Source organism: Narcine bancroftii, chromosome 9 (assembly GCF_036971445.1).
Source record: "Narcine bancroftii isolate sNarBan1 chromosome 9, sNarBan1.hap1, whole genome shotgun sequence".
NCBI classification, from domain to species: Eukaryota; Metazoa; Chordata; class Chondrichthyes; order Torpediniformes; family Narcinidae; genus Narcine; species Narcine bancroftii.
The window spans coordinates 93,142,403-93,164,748 of NC_091477.1; the positions used below are offsets into that span (position 1 = coordinate 93,142,403).

Genomic DNA, 22,346 nt, shown 5'->3' on the forward strand with positions numbered 1-22,346 from the left:
TAGGAAAAATATACAGCCAGGAAAAAAAAAAGCACAGAAGAACAAATAGTGGAAAGAGCAGATCAGACTGCATCTGTTGAGAATATTAATCAGTTAATATTTCAGAGAAAGACACATCAGAAATCCCTTTGCCAGCATTTTTTGGCCATCAGTTATATTACATTTGATTCAAAAATTAATACAAAAATAATCTCAATCAATTTTCTCTCTTCAGCTACCTGACTTTGGCTGGAGTGTCGAAAGCCTTTTAAGGAAATACTGTTCTAAACATACCACCGAGATTAACACAGAGTGAAACCATGACATACAAAGTGACCCCAACCATGCACCTTCACAACATGTATGGTCTGTGCCAGAACCACAGTAGATATTATCATCAAGGTGTCTGCCTGGGCAATATATCAAAAAAACCTCCTGCTCACACTCTGACTGTCTTCACCATCTTAAACGGTTAAATAAATGGGACCATCTCAATTCTATAGCTTTTGATTGTATTGGGAGAATGAAAATGAGGAAAGAAGATTCAATTTTCTACCCTTTGTTACAATTCACTCAAATACATGTTTTCTCTGCAACTTAAAATAACATTTTCTTATTTTCATACATTGTGTGTTCTAAACCAATGATTTCCCATTGTTCAATTCCAGTTAATGTGAAGTCCACATTTGACCTTGATTTATTGAAGTCAAGTTTAATTTGCAGCTTGCGACAAATGAATGATAGCATATTATTAAACTGACTGATTTTTACTTGCCTATTGACTTTGAGGCAAAGTTTACAAAAATACAGCAACACCTTTGAAGATCATTGGGCAGTTACTTACAATGTGCTAGATTTACAAGTGTGAAATAGTGATCACTTTTTTGAATTATGTCTGTCCATGGTCTCATGTACTGCCAGATTGAGACCACCCATAAATTAGAGGAACGACACCTCATCTTCTGACTGGGCACCCTCCAACTGGATCGAATTAGTATCGACTTCTCTGCTTTTCTTTAAAAGTCCTCCTCTCCCCCCTCTACCATTGCCTGTATCATTTCACAAAGACATGATAAATTCCACCTAGACCCTTATCACATCTAATTAACATCTTTTGTTGCTTTAGATTTCTGCCCCATTGCTTGAATTCTGAGATTTTCTGTTATATCTGGCTTCTGCCTTTTCTGATTTTTCATTGAAGAAAGGCTCAGGCCCAAAATATTGGCAATATATTTTGGTCAAAAAGATCCTAAATGCTAAATAAATCAGGTGCGTTCCTCTAGCATTTCAGTGTTTTCACTTTTTTCGATTCCTTTCATTGGAAAGCTGAGAATCAAAAGTTATCAAATTAACCTCAAAATCATGCAAAATTCAATCAGAAAATAAATGTTTCAAGATATATAACTAACAATGCATTTATTTTTAAAAAAACACTTTAAGACAAATATGTATTATGAATGAGTTGCCTGTACCTGAAAAGGAGAAAACCGATGAAACTTGAGTGCCCCCTTTTGATGGAATTTAGCAAAACAGCTGGAACAGTAATCCTCGCCACACTCCATACAAACCTACAGGAAATAAGAAATGTTTTAATGTGATGTTAGCTAAAATGCTCACTGATTAAAATAAAATGATATTTATGCACCAAATATTTATGCAGTTACTTTTTCTAGTATTGGTCTATTAAAAACCAAAGCTGGCATTAAATTCTACAGTTTAATTTACAAAAAAGGCTAATTCTATAAACAAAAAATTCATTTACTGCGATTTGGAAAACTGCGTCTATTTCCTGCTTTATGACATTGTGGAAAATTCTCGAGTTATAAGTAGATCATGTGTATGGCCCTAAATAAATGACAGTCAGACTCAGAGTGTGCCTCCTATTAAATATGGATAAAATAAACTGTGGAAAAAAATCTGACATTGATATTAAAAGGAAAAGAAAAGCAATTAGAAGAAAAACAAAGTTATTAAACAACATGAAGATAGTGCCAGCAATGTGAAAATCGGACACGATCTGGGCTACAATGAGTCAACAATAGACACAATTGTAAGTAAGAAGCACGAATATAAAGAACAAGGTAAAATTCCTTCAGTTTCTCTAATTATTTGAAACTGAAGTCCATTAATGATCAATATGGAATGGCTACTTCAGAATCAGAATTTATTGTCATGAACAAGTCATGAAATTCAGTGTTTTATGTGCAAATAAATGTTTTAAAAAATAGTGTACAAAAGGTAAGGCAGCATCTTTGGTTCATTGATTACTCAGGAATCTGATGGCAGCGGGGAAGAAGCTATCCTTATGCCGCTGAGTGCTTGTCTAGGCTCCCGTACCTTTTTCTCCAATGGTAGCAGTCCCACAGACAAAATAATTGGTAGAGGCATGGCCTGGGTGGTGGGGGCAATCTTTGAGGATAGAAACAGCTTTATTAAGATATTGCCTCTTGTAGAAGTGTTCATTGGAGTGAAGGCTGGTGCCTGTGATGTCGCAGGCCGAGTTAACAACCCTCTGGAGTTTATTCTTGTCCTGAGAGTTGATGTCTCCATACCAGGTAGTGATGCAACCAGCCAGAATGCTCTCCATGTACACCTGTAGAGGTCTTTGAGAGCCTTTGGTGACCTACCGAACTGCCTCAAGCAGCTATGCTTAGTGAGGGCTACTTCATCTTTGGATCAAAGATTGTAACCAAAAGCAAATATCACTTTAGACAAAATAAAAACAATCAAACCAAAGCTTTAAACATCTTTTTGATGATGAAAGAAAATAAATTTAAAGGGGATACAGAAACTTTTGATGCAAGTTCAGGTTGGTTTGACCCACTTTAAACATTGAACAGGATTACACAACGTAAGAATTACAAGGGAAGATGGTAGCACTGATGAAATGCGGCTACAAAATTTTCAAAAAATTGTTGAAGAAGGCAAATATTTAATGTTGATGAAACGGGCGTATTCTGGAAAAGAATGCCCACAAAAACTATTTTAGTTAAAGATGAAGCATCTCCACCAGGATACAAAGCTTCAAAAGATCACCTTACACTTTTATTAGGAGCCAATGCAGAAGGGGATTTAAAACTAAGCCTACACTATTGTACCATGGTCTGAATCCCTGTGCTTGAAAACTCTACTATTTATCTGTCATGCTAATAAAAAAACCTGGATGACCAAAGAACTTTTTGGTTCATTTCATATTTTTGCCCAACATTTCATATTATTTCATATTATTCTTGAAAAATATTGCAAGAATAATAACCTTAGTTTTAAAATGTTCTTGCTGTTAGATAATGGTCCAGGACATCCTAGTTCATTGGGGGATTTGATTGAAAATGTAAAAGATGCGTTTCTACCACTGAATACAACATCATTATTTCAACTGATGGACCAAGGAACTCTTGCATCATTCAACTCGTATTATCTTTGAAGGACTTTTGCACAAGCATTTCACAAAACATCAGGAGAAAATGGAATTTTGTGTACAGAATTTTGGAAGAAATACAATATAAAGCAGGCCATTGAAAACATTAAACTTTTGTGGCAAGAGGTAGCTTGAGCAGCTTAGAAATATATTTTGCCCCATTGTGCAAATAATTTTCTTGGCTTCAGTCCCACAGACAAAATAATTGGAGATAATTTGCTGACAAAACCACTGTAGTGGGTTGTATTAAAAAAATAGGGATACAGGAGGGAAAATTAAGATTGAAAATTTGCCTGACTAATATTAAAACAACCTTGCACTCAATGTCACCAAATGATCCCGTAATCATTGGGGATTAGAGGTGGAGAGGGCAAGCAAATTTAAGTTCTTGGGAGTCACTATCTTGGAGGATCTATCCTGAACCCAGCACAGTAATCGCATCATGAAGAAAGCACGTCAACGCCTCTAATTTCTCAGGAGGTTTGGTATGACATCAGAAACTCAAGCTAATTTCTACAGATGTGTGGTGGAAAGTGTAATGACAGGTTGCATCATGGTCTGATATGGGGACACCAATTCCCCTGAGTGTAAAGCCTTGCAAAAAGTAGGGAGCACAGGCAAAAACCTTCCCACCATGAAGAACATCTGCAAGGAACACTGCTGTCTGAGAGCACCCTGCACATGCTCTGTTCTCGCTGCTACAATCAGGAAAGAGGTATAGGTACCGCAAGACTCATACCATCAAGTTCAGGAACAGTTGCTACCCCTCCACATCAAACTCTTAAACAACAAACTCAATCAGAGACTCATTTAAAGACTTATTTTACACATTATTATTGAATATTCATTTTCTATATTGGAATTTGTTTTATTTCTTTCTTTATTTACATTTTTCTCTTTTGTATATGCACCTTTCTTGAGAATAGTTTTTTGCACTACCGATAAGTAGCCCGCTCTTTTGCATCTAAAACAATGAAACCTCTGAACATTGAGCTGCCAGTCCTGTCCCTCCTGCAATCACACTCTAAGCTCGTATGCCTTTCCTACAATACTCCTTGTATTGAAATAGATGACCTTGAAAACATTATTTCCACCAACCACAACTCTTTGATTTCTGATTCTATATGCAGTCTTTAACATCATCCTTTTCCTCCTCCAGTCGACCATCTTCTCTGGCACTCTGGGTCCCATCTTCCTGCAAATTTAGTTTAAGCCCCCTGGAGCAGCTCAAGCAAACCTTCCTACAAGAATATTAGTTCAGATGCAAATCGTTCCACCAGTACAGGTTCCACCTCCCCTGTGAGAGAATTCTCAATGATCCAAAAATTTGGAGCCTTCCCTCTTGCACCATCTCTTTAGCCACATTTTAAGCTGCATTATCCTCCTATTTCTAACCTCACTCTCGCCTGGCACAGGTAGCAACCCTAAGATCACAACCCTGGAGGATTGGACCTTCAGCTTCACACCCAACTCCTTGAACTCATGCATCGCTATATGAACCACAACATCTGGCTGCTCACCCTCCCTCTTAAAAATGCTGTCATCTCGACCTGAGATATCCTGGATCCTGGCACCAGGGAGGCATCATAGCATCTGAGATTCACAATCAATTCGACAGAATCTCTCATCTGTTCCCCTCACTATTGAATCTCCTATCGTAGTAATTGAAACAAGGTCAGTGAGCATGGCTCAAACCAGTACAAAGGGGCATAATTTAGTGACCACTACAGAAATGTAGTTGGAGGGTGGAAAGGATTGGGAATTAAATATTCATGAAAATAAATACAGAGGCTACACTGTAAGGTGCAAACCATGGCAAAGGTGGTATGCTTTGGATCTTGGGCATTCCTTTACACCTCCACATTTTGCTCTGGTCATCATTCTGATACAGATTAATCTTGGTCTCATCTATCCACAAGACCTTTTTCTAGAATTCTTCAGGCTTTTTTAAAGACTTCTTGGCAAACTGTAATCTGGCCATCCTGTTTCTGTGGCTAACTAGTAGTTTGCATCTTGCTGTGTTGTCTCTGAATTTCTGTTCCTGAAGTCTTCTGTGGACAATAGTCATTGACACTTCCACACCTCCCTTCTTCATTATGAGCAATGGAGGTCTTCCTTGGAAGACCAGTCCCTTTGTGATGACTGAGCTCACCAGTATGTTCTTTCTTCTTAATGATGTTCCAAATAGTTGATTTTGGTAATTCTAAGGTTTGGATGATGTCTCTTACTGTTTTATTCTTGTTTTTCAGCCTCATAATGGTTTATTTAACTTTCATTGGCATAACTCTGGTCCTCATGCTCAAAAAAATAGCTGTATTGGAAATACAGACTCCAAAAGTGATCAAAAGCTTAAAAGCAAGCCTAACTCTATTATAAATGCTCCAATGAACCAATTAAACATACCTGAGTACTCACAAACATCTGTGAAACCAAATATTATGGTCCCCTGAAATGAGGAGATCATGTATAAAAAGTGCTGTAATTTCTACATGGTTAAACCAAAATGTATACAAATAACCTTGAATAAAATGTTGAATGTGCATTTTAATTACATGTGAATTGCTTGACTATTAATTTAACTGGAGCACAGGGGCAAATAAAGGAAAAAAAGTATCTTTTTTCTAAACATTATAGAGGGCACTGTACACCTCCTGTTTTGATTAAATTGACAAATGTTACATTGGGAGTTGAACCATACATTTTTAATTGAAATGAAGGTTTATAATTTTATTTTATTTCAGGTTTCCTTTTATTTTCCTAGTATTTACACATAATACAGAATTATCAAAACCATATTTAATGTATATTAATCATTTCTAAAAACTTTTGCAGGAACAAATGTCAAATCAAGCTTTCAGTTGGATTAACACAAAAATTGCTCACTTAAAGTGGGTATAAATTTGCTCAGATCTCTTATTATTTTGACAAGTTTGATTACTCTTCCAAAACATCAATATTAAGCAATTTTAAGTTCAAACAGTTATTCCTGTTATTATACTCAAGTCTCTTGTTGCATCTTTTAACTATTTGGCAAAAAAAAGAACAACTTATTTACCAGCACAGGACTTCTGATCTCACACTGTCCACATAACTTCACCCTGACCTTTTGCCTTTCAGTTTCACAAACTGGTACACCGGAGGACATGTGATTTGGATGATCTGAAACAACACAATAAGAATAAGAATCCATTTAATTTGCTTCTAACTTATAGAAACAAAGAGCCATACCTTCAAACTGGTCCTTCAGTATTTTGACTTTTGTCTTTCCGGAAGTTATCTGTGATAGAATAATTTTAAAGGATTACTTTGATATACAATGAAAATATCACAAATATGCAACTATTTTCACATAATAATTTGAAAGCAAAGATATTTCATTTGCAGGCATAGAAGTTTGTTTGGACAGTATCATCATTAAATTTTACTTGCATGCTGGTCAAATAAATTAAACAGATTTGCTCAGAAGGATTTGCTGAAATATACAAGCCATTGGACAAGTTAACAAAACCAATATGTGGGGTGGTGCAAATCTTTGAATCTATCCATAAACATTTACATAAATTGCCTTAATTTTTCAGCAAAACAGCTAATTTTGCAGCAATCTTTTTTTTCTGCTTCTTTGTTCAATGCTGGTTATGACCAGATACACTGAGTTTGTTGATTACAATCACTATACCAGACATATTCAAGAGATGAACAAGTCCAAAAGTAAAAATAAAACAAAATCTGTTTATTTTCTCTCTCCTGTGTTTAACCCTCCTTTTCCTCTCATTGGTAGCATGTTAAAACATGTTAATCATCTTACTCCAAGCATGTACCACCACACCAGCAGCTACAAGTCAAGGATCTCCACCAACGCCATCACTTACAACTCAATGTCCTACACCTATGGCATTAGTTCAAGATCCATTTTCTCCATTCACCTTCCAGTCATCTTAACTTTTGAGAGCAGTCCAACCCCAGTGTCTTCCGCCTCTCTGATGCTCAAGATTACTCAATGATAATATACAAGGCCCATTTCACTGAACTTTTTTTGTTCTATATGGTATTCCTCCTTCTAAATCACAAAACCATTTCCTGCAATCATATCAAAACCTCAATAGCACCTTCAAACTTCAGGCCATTTGTCCCTTCATTCCTGTTTTTCTTTCACAAGGACAAAGGAAGCAGCAATAGTTTTATTTAATCTAACACAGACACACAGCTGATATCCACTTTTAGGCTGGTGTTGGAGAACAACAATTTAGGGTGGAAGAGGAGTAAAAGGTGGATGGGAGATGTAATAGTAGTGACGTGCATACAGTGCAATATTAAATATAATGCATGCGTTTTACATACTTTCCTCACCACTAACATATTGATAATTGAAAGCTAGACAGAGGGAATAATTCATTGAACCAGCGATAGCAAAATGTGTATATCCATGCTGAGTTTTCCAAAGTCTACAATTAAGTTTCTCTCCAGCAAAACCTTTACATTAAAAACAAATAAAAAATTATGATGGTTATTGGAATTATATTAGACATCACAAACACAGGCAAGTGTGTTATTGGCCAATACCATCAAACGACAGGAATTCTTCTAAAATAATCTTAGTTCTTACTTATTGTGAATTCAACCTACCTTTTTATTAAAGCTTTCTTTAATCTTCAACACTACCTGTGCATGATTTGTAAGGTTCCCTGTCTGTCCAGATTTCCAGTGATATGGTCCTGCTCGTCTACAATAACCACAAGAAAATGCAAAATTAAAGGCAAACATAAAATAAACATGTCCACAAAAATCTATAGTTTCCATATCTACGTTCCATTTTCCACTGCAAACTCTTAAGAAATTTTCAATGAGGTAACTTATCATTTCTTCTTGGTGAATTTAAGCAAAACTAAAATTAAAAATACTCAATCCTGTACACTACCATCCCAGAACAATAAACAAGTATAAAGAAATCTGTAATCATTTACTATGAAATGATTTCTCAGGTCAAAAATTGTAAATTCATAAATATACAATGACAAGGGACTAAATTAAATGGCAAGTCACAGTAGTATTTACAAATTGTATAAAACTAATCGGTGAGGTGGGCTCACCTCACTGACACCTCACTGACAAAAGGCAAAGGAGGAAAAACCCAACACCCAACCCCAACCAACCAATTTTCCCTTGCAACCGCTGCAATCGTGTCTGCCTGTCCCGCATCGGACTTGTCAGCCACAAACGAGCCTGCAGCTGACGTGGACTTTTTACCCCCTCCATAAATCTTCGTCCGCGAAGCCAAGCCAAAGAAGAAAACTAATCGACAGTTGGAACATTTAAATACAACAAATTTAAGATGACCCTCTACAACAAAGAGATAGTCACCAAAAAGTAAAATGGTCTACTCTTAAACTCATTCAGATACTTTCCAAGGTTACTTTGAATGGTAGGAAGGCAAAATTACCATTAAGACAAAGGACAGGAAAGCCTTAATCAATATTTTTAGATTTAGATGCAAATACTGCTGTTAAAATTCTTGTAAGAGGGCAACCAGCAAATTAAAGCCTTTTTATGTCAAACCTTCATGAGTTGTGACATTTCAAAACATTATGCCCCCACTCCCGATCAAAATTTGATTATATTTTGAAGCAAGATTTTTGCATCCCTCAATTTTTGCCTCTTGGGAAACTTCAGATTCCATTGCTCAGCCATTGGTGGGTATGCCTTCAGCTTCCTTGCCCCAGATTCTGAACTTACTCCCTAAACTTTGCAACTGTCTATTATTAATAATCAAGCTGTTGGTCAACACCCCGAATATTGAGATGTGCCTTCATATCAAATTTTGCTTGCTAATGCCAATTTGAAAGACTTTTAGATTTTTTATTACTACAGAAACTGCTACATAAATGCAAATTGCTGTTTTTAATGGAAACCATGGGCAAGTTCACAGATCTGAAGGCTTATACAAAATAGTAACTCATAGCACTTACTCCCTTTCCTCTTTTTCCTTACTCATGACTTGTCGAAGTTGCTGCAATTTTTGTTCCATTAAATCATTATCTAGTTCAAGCTGAGTAGTTTCTAATCGTAACTCCCGAAGATTTCTGGAGAAAAAGCATTCAAGATTTAATATTATATTTAATGTCGCAAATAACTTGAAATCTGAGGAAACCTGAGAAAAATGACTAAATAGGATGGATGTGTTCCCAGTCTGGATTTTTACTGAACTTCTGTAATAATAATCAAAAGTATAAAATGCCATAAAATAAAAACTACAGTGAAACCTCTGGTATCCGGCACCTATGGGGATAGGTAGATGAGTGTATTTTCCAGTGGTTTCACACTCACTCTTACAATGCCTAACAAATTCATCTGCTGTAAGAATAAACATTTAAAAGGAAAAAGACAAAAATACTCTACTGCACTTACACTGAACAAACTTTAGTTGTATGAATATATAAACTTTAAAGCATTTTACTTTATACTCAGTCACATAGTTTGAAAACATTTAACCATCACCTGCAGCTTCCTCCCCCTCCATGGAGCCGCCTGAAAGTCGAACACCCTCTTTCCACCAAGTTTACAGATAAAACTGACCGGGGTGACTCTTACTAAGCAGGGAAAAAGAGAGACTTTCAGAGGGTCACCCTAACTGCAAGAGGCATTAACCAGCTCTTCATCCTGAGCAACACCATTTTATTCGAACACAACTTTATTCAAACTTTTGCCAAAACAGCTATTATGAGCAAAGCACAACCAAGGTACTCCACTGGCTGAATATTTGCTTCCATCTTCACTAAAGGTTGATGTGTAACTTCAGAGGACTCCAAAAATCAGTAGGAACAGAAATTCAACAAGACAATGGTTACTCAAACAAAAGATGCTTTTAATTTTCTTCAAAGGTAATATCAATCTTTAACTTATTACAATTAACTTAATCCCCTTCTAATTCTAAGCGCACATGTATGTAATGTGTAAGTGTTCAGGAAAGTTCTTTGTTTCACTGTCCAATCATTCACTTTTAACTTCTCCAAGTTCACTGCTATCAGGCAATTTTCATACTGTGCACAGAATTTAACTTTTACGATCTTCAGCAGGCTCTGGTGCTTTAACTTAAATTGTTACCACAAAGGAAGGTCTTTGTTGGTTTCAGAGAGAGAGAGATATTAATTGTTTGTTGGACACACACACACACACACACACACACACACACACACACACACACACACACACACACACACACACACACACACACACACACACACACACACACACACAAACTGATCTCCTTCAACCAGCTACTTCAGAATCTTGTCAAAGAAACTTGCCCCCTCTTGGGTTTTCCAAATGATAACCTCTTCTTCCAGGTTACTACAGAGTTTTTTTTCCACCCTAATCCAGAAGAAACACATTAACTAGACACTTCCACTTCTAATTGACTACAAGGGTTGATAATAGGCTGAAATCTGAACTCAAAACCCATCTTCAGGAGGGTAAAGCTCGCAGCCTTCAACAACAACTCCTACTGTAAACCTGTCTCTTGCACTCTCTCTCTCCAAATAAATCACGTTTTTTTCCCCTTCTTTCTGTTTACAAAACCACACGATCCCTCTTAGAATAACTTCAACCAGCAATTTAAACATTTGGCACCAGTCTTAATAGCACACAACTTTCAATTCTTGAGCCTAGGCCCTGAGTAAACATGGTGATCTATTAACACCTACTTGTAAAACTGTCACAAGTACACTTCCATTGTCTCTGCAGTCACTGTAGACTTGAAGGCTCCACCTTAGCATAGTTCTTACATTTTAAATGAGATGTCTTTTGTGAAATGTTAATGTCTATTTGTGAAATGTACCTAAAGTAAACCCCCATAATCTATACCTTTTTAAGATATTTTTATCATAATTTTATTTACTCAATCCATAACAGAACAATTTTAACATTGCATATTTTTACCTATTATTTTACTTTAACATTTTTTAACTTATTTTCCTCGATTTTTTTGTCGGTTGCTTGAATTCTGGATATCAGAGGTTTTACTGTATATGAAAATGCACTGGTCTTTTAGAATCAGAGTCACACATCACATAAATTATGTGCATGCTAATCAAGTTCCCATTTACACGTATCCACTTTATACTCTCCACTTTCCATCAACCTTCACCCTCCCCTTCAAACCCCAGTTCAGCCACCCATCTCCACATTCACAATTTAGTTTGGCTTCTTAAATCCATGTGGTTACAGGGCAAGTGTGCAAACTCTTCATTGTTAGTACCAGGCTCTACAAGCTGCATCATATTTGTACACTTTAAGATTGTAAATATATTGGTCACAAGGAATGTTAGGTTTGTATTTCTGAACACATTGTGAGATTCTGCTGAAGGACCATTTCATGTTTTTTAACATAATAGTTGCAATGCAATCCTGGTGCTATACATATAAATTTCCACATTTTTCACACAGCCAGATAATGCAGGAGTACTCTGCTAGAATGACCTTTCCTGGATGGAGACCACTAAAATGATCTGAATGACATCCTGCAGAGAAAAGTGGGCTCTAAGAAGTGCGTAGGCCTCATACTGAGATACTGCCCCTGGATTGCTCTGACACTCATCCCTGTCAGAAGGTTTTGAATTGTCTTTAAATGTTTCCCAAGGACAGAAATATTTAAAAACTATTCAAATTAATTTAAATACTTTAATACGTTATATAAATATAACCAAAAATCATTTAAGAACAATAAATAAATTAGGTGATGATTTATTTGCTAGTCATCCCTGGCTTAAAGCTGAGGATCCAAATGTAAAATGCATCCAGTTTCTCTGTTAGAATCAAATGGTGAAATCAATGGAGGAGCAGGTGGTTAGTTTATAACATCATCTGACCTACAGTTCACCTTGGTTCAGTTCAGTTACACTTCTCTACAAATCAAAATATGGAATATTTTAAGAAGTGTTCAGTTTAGTTTAGCCAATGAATCTGCCAACCAAAATTCAACTCAATTAAGCCTTTATAGAATGTTATTACCCATGGAATTTTATTCAATATTTCGACGTTTCTTATGAAACAGTAGCTTTCATGCAATGTTTTATTGATATATTAAACACTTAAAGTAATTATTTTCTACAAATCAAAATATAGAATATTTTAAGAAGCAGATGCTGCTTTATTTATAAGTATTCACTGATACTTTCAATTTCCCATCAAGGTGCACTGAATTTGGTTTAAAGATAAGTAATGCTTGTATTAATACAAAGATCAAGAATTCAGTGAGTGAACATATTTAGTTAAAATCACAATCTAAAATGAGGCACCATACATTTTGTAACTGCAATTAAAAACAGAAAAGGAATATTCCAAAGAAGTCTTTCCCTAAAAATTCCATTTTGCATGTTCACTTCACTTTTGTATTAACAGAACTCTTTTTCTGTATTTTTAAAATTAAATTGCTTTACCTTGCTTTTAACTTAACAGAAGTCACAGGCTTGTTGGATGGTACCACAATGAAATTATTGGGATTCATCATCACTGGTGGAAAAAACATCAAAATCAAACCATAACAGTTACTACATCCATCTGTAAAAGATATCTGTAAAAGAAAATAAAAAAAGCAATATTATTATATAATTAAAAAGACAAGATACTGGATTATAACCAAGTATGATTCTCATGGAATAGTTCAGCAATGCATAAAGAAGCAAATACATCAAGGACAATATGGTAATATGCGATTCCCATTTTCTAAAATATGAATCACTAGATTGGTATCCCAATATCCCACCTAATAAATGGTAAATTTCAATCAAGCAATTTGCCAAGACAATAATAGATGTTATAAGGATCTATGAAAATTTTAGGGAAAAAACAAGAGTGTTAATGTCAGTGATGAATTTGAGCCCAATCGTTCCCATTCACGTGTTTTGCTCAGGTCGAGCCAGTTGTCTGCAAATAAACAGCTATTGTTGCACTACTTTGTAAATATAGGCATACCCTATATAACACGGTTTTGTATAGCATGGGTCTTGATATAGCATTGTTAATAATTTTGATATAGTAATAATAATATTGTGTTACCAACAGTGGTATAATAATTTAAAAATTCTTGTCAATCTGGGATTTGAAACTTTGGACTGTGACAATGTGAACTTTTGATGATGAAACTTTCATTGAATGGATAAACAATGTTTTTATGAAGATGAGCTGCAAAATGAAGATGTTCATGAAGTGCCAAAAAAAGAATTCACCTTAGAGGAATTATCAACGTTTATTGGAAAAATTAACAATGCTTGCAATTACCTTATGGATGTAGAACCGAGAATCAGAGTTGGGCAAGAATTGCAAAATGCTATTTGATATTATAAAGATACGATGAAAAAAAGACTAAAGAAGACCAAACATTGGACAAATATTTTCTTAAATAAACCATGTTCACTTATTGCCAATAAAGATCTTTGTCATTTTTCAGTTTTATATATCCCTTTGGTATATATATCTTATGTACATGTTTGCATAAGAGTTCTAGGTAAAAGAATAAATAAATAATTGGAACGTATTACATTAAAGCGCATTATAATAATGCTTTGAACAGTGAGGTTTTCCATAACACTGAACTTGCTTGGAATGTATTAATTGTGTTCTACAAGATATACCTGCAAGTACATTTGCATGGGTACTTGATGCATTCTATGCACCTTGAGTCATCTGAATAACCACAGTTAGTTCAGGTATCAAAATACTATAGTCTGTTGAGCTTGGGCTGGGTTTCAATTGGTCAAGATCAGCTCAGTTTCAATGTTATAACTGAGCAGATCTCCAGGCAGATTTAATAAATTATGTGGAAACATTAGTTAGTAGCACAACTCAATATGTCCAGCCATTTCAATTCTGGAATGCAAGACTTTAGGTTACAACAACATTAAATAAATACATGACAGTGTAGACTTCAGCCACAGAACACAAATGTCATTAAAGGGCAAGGAAATATTAATTAAAAAAATGATGATGTTCTGTGGCAAGAACTTTAAAATAATGGAAAAGCTAGAAAAGATAACTTGGATGATGCAAATAATAAGGAATTGAAATTTGTTCAATAGAAAAAAATAAAGAGATGCCATATTTGAGATGTTTAAAACTGTGAAAAGATTTTGAAACATTTTCACTGGTAGGGAGTGTGATAGTACAGATCTATCACCAATGTACATAGTGTATATAGTTACTGTATCTAGACTGTGCTTACAGCGATTGGCTGAGAGCTAAGCCACGTCTATTGTCTGGGCCTTAAAGGGTTGTGTCCCTAGCCAGGTCGGATCATTCCGGACTGGTCGGCCACCTGTGAAGAGCTCCTGTCTTTTGCTAATAAAAGCCTTGGTTTGGATTAACAAGTCTTTGATTCTTTCGACGAGCTCTACAGGGAGATACAAGCAGTTGAATTTTGCAGGAATTAGCTTGATCGGTGAGATATTACTTTAGTATACAATTGCAAGAAAATTATGTTTGGTAAATTCCATACTTCAGGTTATTTTCACTTTTTTTAAACAATTGACCACGAGCACAAAGGAAAAGGGTAAAATTTGTAAAAAAAAGTAACATATCAAAAGTCTCTTTTACACATGCATCCCACTAAATCGGCCATTCAGTGTCCCAAGATAGGAATGGCATTTCTGCTTTTCACACTTCACCACTCCTAATTGGAACACTGCATGCGTTCACACTTGCAAGGAGCTATCCCCACGGTTAAATCTGTTCTACCTTCAATTAAAACTGCCCGAATGACACAACACGCAAAAGGCGGAAGTGATATCATCTCATTCTGTACAATGATGGATATCAGATATATCGCTTTGGACATCCTTTGGACACCTGTGATGTGTTTGAGGAGAGTGTGGCTGAGCGGAAAGTCTGCCATAAATAATAGTATCTTGGAAGGGTACATAATAGCAGAAGGATGTAGAATAGGGAGAGATGTCAAGGACCCATGTTCTGGAATGAAGTCTTTGAAAAATACCATGATGACAAGTGGTGTGAGAATCTACAAATGTCTCGTGCTATGACTGATTTCATTGTTGGTATGCTGGGGCTGCACCTGAGGTGCAAGAACACAAAAATGCCGAAGGCCTCTGGAACCTTGGGTCAGACTTGCAATAGCCTTGTGGCGGTATGCCATTCCTGGAGAGTATCATTCTGTCTGTGTTCTTTTTGGTGTGAGTATCTCCACTGTACTCATGGTAGTGAGCTGGACATTACGTGGCGAAAAATAACCTTTGGGCTGCTGACTGGGGAACGTCTTCAGGAGACAATGGAGACATTTGAAAGAAGGGGTGGTTAGTCAATGTGAGCTGGTGCCATCAATGGCACATATATTCCTATCATTGCCCCACAGGATGATCCATCATCCTACAAGCATTGAAAAGGGTGGCACTCCATTGTTCTGCAAGCAACTGCTGCTAAGGATGATTTATCCATTATTATCTGTTGTCCTCACCTGAAAATGTAAGCATTATGCCATTCTAGCTTTCTCCTAATCTGTTTCCAGCTTCACAGATGTGTGTGTGGGATGGCCAGGTCGCACCCATGATGCTCAAGTACTTCCCAACTCTCCCATTTACAGAATGGCTGAGGATGCAGGCAGTTATCTCTTCCCCAGTGATGCAAGTGATTATGTTGCTTAAACATGACGCATGATATTGGTGAGTTGGCACTGCTGTCGTTTCCTTCTGCTCTGAGTAACCCACACACTCGCAATGATTTTAACATAAGTCTTCAGAAATGTTGATGTCATGGAAATACCCGCACATTTGGTTGGGGACCCTGTCTACCCACTGAAAAAATGGGTTCACACAACATCGCATCAATGAACACCATTAGCACACATTCAACTTCAGTTTGAGTTCCACATGAATGGTTACGGAGAATGCTCAAAGATCTCTGGGGGTGCATGTCGAAACGAATGGATATTAATACCGCCTTTGTGTCAGAGGTTGTTGTTGCCTGCTGTGCCTTGCATAACATTTGTGAGATTGACAAGGAACACTTCCTGGAAGTGGAGGGCTGTTGCATCTGATCTCCCTCCTCCAGAAAGGATCCCTTGCAGAGGTGCAACAGGCTGTGTTCAGCAGGCCATACGTGAAGCTCTTATGACAGTTCTGTGCAAATGTGAAGATAACAACTGAGTCATTGCAATTAAAAGTCAATAAAATTTTATTGTGTATAGCGCAACGGTAAAATCTTAACTCTAGAATAAAACCTCTTCAATGTCCCTAGGTATGTCATGTGCAACATTTGTGTAAACGTAGACAATAAAGGCAGTGCAAAAACTTTCTGGAATAAACGTTTAACATATTGTTGCCATCTCTTCATTCCCATAAATCTTTACCAAGCCTTCACAAGTAATCACGGCAATGTGGTGCACATCTACATGTCAGGATAAGTTCAACAAACTGCAAAAGTTGTAAACAGAACGACTTCAGTAATAACGGATTGTGTGCAACTTTTCATTGGGCATTCTCATCCTCTTCCTCAAGCAAGTGAATGTAGGAGAATGGCCAATGAGGGGGTGATCAGCTGAACCCTCAACACCACCCCATGACGAGTGTGCCTCACTTGAGGGGGTCATGATGGTTGGCATGGAGGTGGGGTTCTTCATCGGAGCTGAAAGATGGCAGTAGGAGGAGGAAGGCTGCGTAGGGTGGTAGGGGGAGGGTGACGATGGTGAGAGGAGGGAGGGGTATGAAATGAGGTTTGTGGCAGCATGGAAGCAGAAGATGTTTGGAAGGTGGAGGCAGGAGGCCTGCCAAAGGAGGAAAGAGACTGGATGATGGAGGGCCAAGGCTGAACTTACACAATTACTTCGATGAATGAGGCAAGTCTCGTTATCACTGCAGTCTGTGCCTGCATCTCCTGTCTAATCTCAATTATCAAGCATTTGAAACCATCATTGTCAGGATGGCGGTCCTGTCTGTCAGTTGCACGTTTCTGACTTTCGGTCTGTTGCTGTGTTAATCATTGCAACATCTCAATGTGCCTCTCCCTTTGGTCCCATTCTCTTTCCTTGTTCTTCTGGTCTATTTCAGACAGAAGCCCACAGATGTCAGTTGCCGCCTCCTGGCTTTTTGTGGGCTTCTTATGTTTCAGCCTGCTTTTGCCTCCTGGATAGTGGTGAGGCACATATGCGAATTAGATGCCACGTCATAACCATTAATTTAAACAAGAATTGACACTGAACAAATTACAAGTCTTACCAGCTTCTAGTTCAGCAGTAGAAGTGATCCCTATTTTTTCAGCTTTTGTGGTCTGGTCAGTTACAGTCTCCTGGGCAGCTGAGATAGTGGAAGGGGATAAGGCAGAGGGAGGGTTGTGGTACAGGGGGAGGGAGGAGGAAGGCACCAGGAGCAGATGAAGGACCAGGGGTGGTTGATGGATCTGGGGCAGACGAGGTACAAGGGGCACCCTGTTCCTGCACCTCATCCTCCTCAGGTTGCAAACTGGGTTCAAGGGACTGCGCAGCAGACCCTTTCCTAGCCTCCAGGTTGCCTGCAAGGATGAGAGGTGTTGCTTGTCTACCTGTACCCCAGATGTCATATGCCAGGTTAGTCCCAACGGCTGCACTACTCCTCCAGTTGTGGACCATGACCTGGTGAAGCCTCTTCTTTAGTCTTTAACGTTAATTACCTGTTTTTTGGCCCTCTGATACCCCATTGCCCTGAGCTCAATGCAATACCCTCATAAAATCGCCCATCTTTAATTGTGTCTGTTAACTCATATCCAGCTCTCTCCTCCAACCTTAGGGTGAGAAACTCTTGCACCTCCCTATCCCCCCAATTTGCAGAAGCTATTTTTAATATTTGCTTGTGTATGTAACTTTTTACAATGATTTAAACTACTTTAAAATTACACCAAATAACATCTGATTTTATAATTCACAGTTTTAATGATGCTCTCCCAATGTGCCTGCTATATTTTACATTATATTAACTTCCAAGGAAGAAAGGAGGAGTGTCTGCATTACCTTAGGACTCCAGCACGTCTGCAGCACAATTCCCATGGGGTTTAATGTGTTCATTTCTATCCCAGAATGCAATTGCTCGTTCTACACTTGCCTAATTGCAACACCAGCATCTGCAGACACCGAGGATTGTACTAGGGGGGGTTGAGGCCATCTATCCTTGGTGTGAGATGACGTCATCTCACGCTGGCGTTGAGAAGATTTTTGTTCCACACTAGACCCTTTTTAGGCTGATTGGCCATTAATTCCTGGGACCACTTGGAAGTGTGAAAGGGGCTAAAGAGAAATCAAATACATACGAGATCCTACGCATGTTGATCAACATGATTATGGCACATGGCGTCAAAGGTAAAATACTGATATAGTTTGAAGAATTGGTTATTGTTAAAAAATTAAAGAGTGGGAATAAACAGATATACTCATGTCACCAGTCAATGGTGTGAGGCAAGTATTGCCAGTTTAAGTGCTTGGACCCAACTTTTCCCAGTGGTTCTCAACCTTTTTCTTTCCACTCACATACCACTTTAAGTATTCCCTATGCCATAGGTGCTCTGTGATTAGTAAGGAATTGCTTAAGGTGCTATATGGATGGAAAGAAAAAGGTTGAAAACCACTGCTTTAATTGTACCTAATTGACTTTATTATGTGCATGGTTTCATACCTCCAAAGGAAATGGGTCAATGACAATTTTTCTCAAGCAAAATATTTCAGTAGCATTTGGGTCTGGAGCAGTGGTTCTCAACCATCCCTTCCCAGTCACATACCACCTTAAGCGACCCCTTACTAAGAACAGGTTTTCCTGAGAGCTATCAGGCTCTTAAACCTCTCCATACTACCTTTCTCAAAGTCCATCAAAGGTTTGTCAGCACGACCAACACAGTATAGGTTTGTCAGCACGACCAACACAGTATTTTTGCACACTCCTAGCTATCTACGAATATTGACTTAACATGGAACACTACAGCACAGTACAATCCCTTTGGCCCCTGATGTTGTGCTGACCTATATATTCCTCCTTAAACAAAGCCAAACCCTTCCTACCTCCATTTTTCTTGCATCCATGTGCCTGCCTAAGACTCTCTAGAATGCCCCTATCGTTCCAGCCTCTACCATAACCCTTGGCAAAGCATTCCAGGCACCCACACAAATACAAAAAAAAACCCACCTTATCCCCAATGTCTCCCCTAAACTTTCCTCCCTTCACTTTGTCCAGATATCCTCTGGTGCCACCCTAGGAAAAAGGTGCTGGCTGCCTCTCAGAATCTCGCAGACCTCTATTCCCTTTTCTATTTATTATACTGTTTCTACATTTCTTTCCTTTTTCATGTTATCTTGTATTCATTGTACAGTGCTTTATTTTTCTGTTTGCTTTCTGTACCTGGAAGCTGCAGCAACCAAGACTTTTCCAGAAAGCATCGACCCTGTACCTCTCCTTCCTTCACAGGAGAGTCAGCGTGGAGAAGTACCGATTCACCAGTTGAGAATTGGGAGAGCCAGTGAATGCACAGGAGGCTTTCTTGATTTATGTTGACGTGAAACGATTCCAATTCCACCTGACCATATCTTTGCAATATTTCACATTTAACACTTATCACTTGATATCTTGTATTTCTCCGGCATTTAGTGTGTGTGCTTCCACTTAAACCAGAAGCCTGCATCCAACCTGGTCCATGGGAAAACCTGCCCCTCTGGCAACTCATTCGGGGGCACCACGAGCCTGACGACTCAACCCATCCAAAACATGGGGTTCAAGGAAAAGCTACTGAACGTCTCTGGCAGCCCCCTCCCCTCCCATCCCCTCTCCTCCTCCCCTCCCCCCCTCTCCCCCTCCCCCCCTCTCCCCCTCTCCCCTCTCCCCCTCTCCCCCTCTCCCCCTCCCCCTCTCCCCCTCTCCCCCTCCCCCTCTCCCCCTCTCCCCCTCCCCCTCTCCCCCTCCCCCCCCCCTCTCCCCCTCCCCCTCTCCCCCTCCCCCTCTCCCCCTCCCCCTCTCCCCCTCCCCCTCTCCCCCTCCCCCTCTCCCCCTCCCCCCCTCCCCCTCCCCCCCTCCCCCCTCCCCCTCCCCCTCCCCCCCTCCCCCTCCCCCTCCCCCCCTCCCCCTCTCCCCCTCCCCCTCCCCCTCCCCCCTCCCCCTCCCCCTCCTCCCCCTCCCCCCCTCCCCCTCCCCCCCTCCCCCTCCCCCCCTCCCCCTCCCCCTCTCCCCCCTCCCCCTCTCCCCCCTCCCCCTCTCCCCCCTCCCCCTCCCCCTCCTCCTCCCCCCCCTCCCCCCCCTCCCCCCCCCTCCCCCTCTCCCCCTCCCCCTCTCCCCCCTCCCCCTCCCCCTCCTCCTCCCCCCCCTCCCCCCCTCCTCCCCCTTTTCCTCTCCCTCTCCCTCTCCTCCCCTCTCCTCTCCTCCCCCTCTCCTCTCCTCCCCCTCTCCTCTCCTCCCCCTCTCCTCTCCTCCCCCTCTCCTCTCCTCCCCTCTCCTCTCCTCCCCCTCTCCTCTCCTCCCCCTCTCCTCTCCTCCCCCTCTCCTGTCCTCCCCCTCTCCTGTCCCTCCCTCCCCCTCTCCTCCTCCCCCTCTCCTCTCCTCTCCTCCCCTCTCCTGTCCCTCCCTCCCCCTCTCCTGTCCCTCCCTCCCCCTCTCCTCTCCTCCCCCTCTCCTTACCTGCTCTGATCCCGGCCGCCGAGCCCCTTAGCCACGCACAGCTGCTTGGTTTGTGGTGACAGTCGTTACCATGGAGCCGACAATCTCGCGATATCCGGTGCCAAATCCCGTCTGGGATTCTCCTGTCAATCAACTTGCCGGGTGGTAGGAACGTCCCGATGATGAGATACTGGGACGTTGATTTTTCCTGACGATTGCAATGTGACCAAAAGAAAACACTTTAATTTCATTATCTACAAAGTGCACAGTAGTAAAATACATTTCCCCGGAGAATTATGTTGAAAGGAAACGGGGAAGACGAAACTTGTTGAATTTCACTTTTTGGGTTTCAATTCAGCAAATTGTTTTGCACCAAAGATTTAATTATGAATTACAAGTCTATGTTAATTCACAAAACTATCCCAATCCCCACCTGTAAACTATTCACCCATAAATGAGGAAGCCAATTGCCAATGCATCAGGATTTAAATTTTAATTACACATTCCTATATGGCAGTGGTTCTCAACCTTTTTTATGCCCCGCACCACTAAAATTTTTTAGTATGTTCTCGCACCCCTTAAAGTAATAATTTATTTAAGAATAAAGTGAAGGTGACCAAAACAAATTTGTATAATCAATTTTTAATTATATAAACAAAAATGAAACATATGGAAAAGAAAAAAAAATTACAACAAATTAAAAGTTGCATAAACCCTACAAAAAAATTTTCATTCATGCATGAAATTTCTTTTTCAAAACGTGGCACTTTATTGCCGATAGCAATCTGCATGTCTGGCTGTGCACCCAAGGGATTTCTAGATTTTGTCTTGATTGACAAAAGGGCACTCAATCCAGACTCGCATAAGTATGTCGTCGCGAATGGGATGAGCACAGTTAGTGCTTTTTCACAAAGTCTTGGAAACCTGTCCATTGCTGTACACCAATATTGTTCCAAAGTGTTGCTTTCAAACTGCATTTCAAGAACATGATTTGTGCGCAGTTCAATAAGATCTTCTTTCAGCTCTTCATCATCCGACATAGTATGCAAATTGAAGGAGTATGGATTTATAAACAAAAACTGAAATGTTATCTTGCACCCCTGGTTGGGAAACCCTGCTATACAGACATGTCTATCCATGGTCTACTTTGCTGAGTTGAGGCCACAACCTGCAAATTAGAAGAACACCTTATATTCTGTCTTGGCAGTCTCCAACCAGACAGCACTGACCTCCACTTTCCTGTATGTTCCCCCACTTCCTTGTTCATGCTTCTGTCCTCTTGAGTCATTTCAACCCAAAACATTGATCCTCTATTGACTTCCATGGATACTACCTGACCCACCGAGTTC

General features: G+C 39.4%; 1 protein-coding gene across 11 annotated transcripts in view; it reads right to left on the reverse strand.

Annotated features, from left to right (window-relative positions):
• zbbx (zinc finger, B-box domain containing) overlaps positions 1-21,088 on the reverse strand; it is an 80,114-nt gene extending 59,026 nt beyond the window's left edge. For 2 of the 11 annotated variants that reach the window (XR_011344186.1, XM_069896855.1), the window contains exons 1-7: positions 14,610-19,220; positions 12,829-12,962; positions 9,361-9,474; positions 8,021-8,117; positions 6,626-6,674; positions 6,453-6,556; positions 1,452-1,547 (exon numbers count right to left, since the gene is read on the reverse strand). Coding sequence is in view for 2 of the 11 variants with exons in the window: in XM_069896855.1 (XP_069752956.1) it covers positions 1,452-1,547; positions 6,453-6,556; positions 6,626-6,674; positions 8,021-8,117; positions 9,361-9,474; positions 12,829-12,917 (549 nt within the window). In the remaining 9 variants the exon portion in view is untranslated. Of the gene's footprint in view, positions 1-1,451; positions 1,548-6,452; positions 6,557-6,625; positions 6,675-8,020; positions 8,118-9,360; positions 9,475-12,828; positions 12,963-14,609; positions 19,222-19,752; positions 20,149-21,018 lie in introns of those variants that run through there. The other 9 variants (XR_011344179.1, XR_011344183.1, XR_011344181.1 and 6 more) reach the window with 9 other exon arrangements.
• Between the last annotated feature and the right edge of the window lie 1,258 nt (positions 21,089-22,346).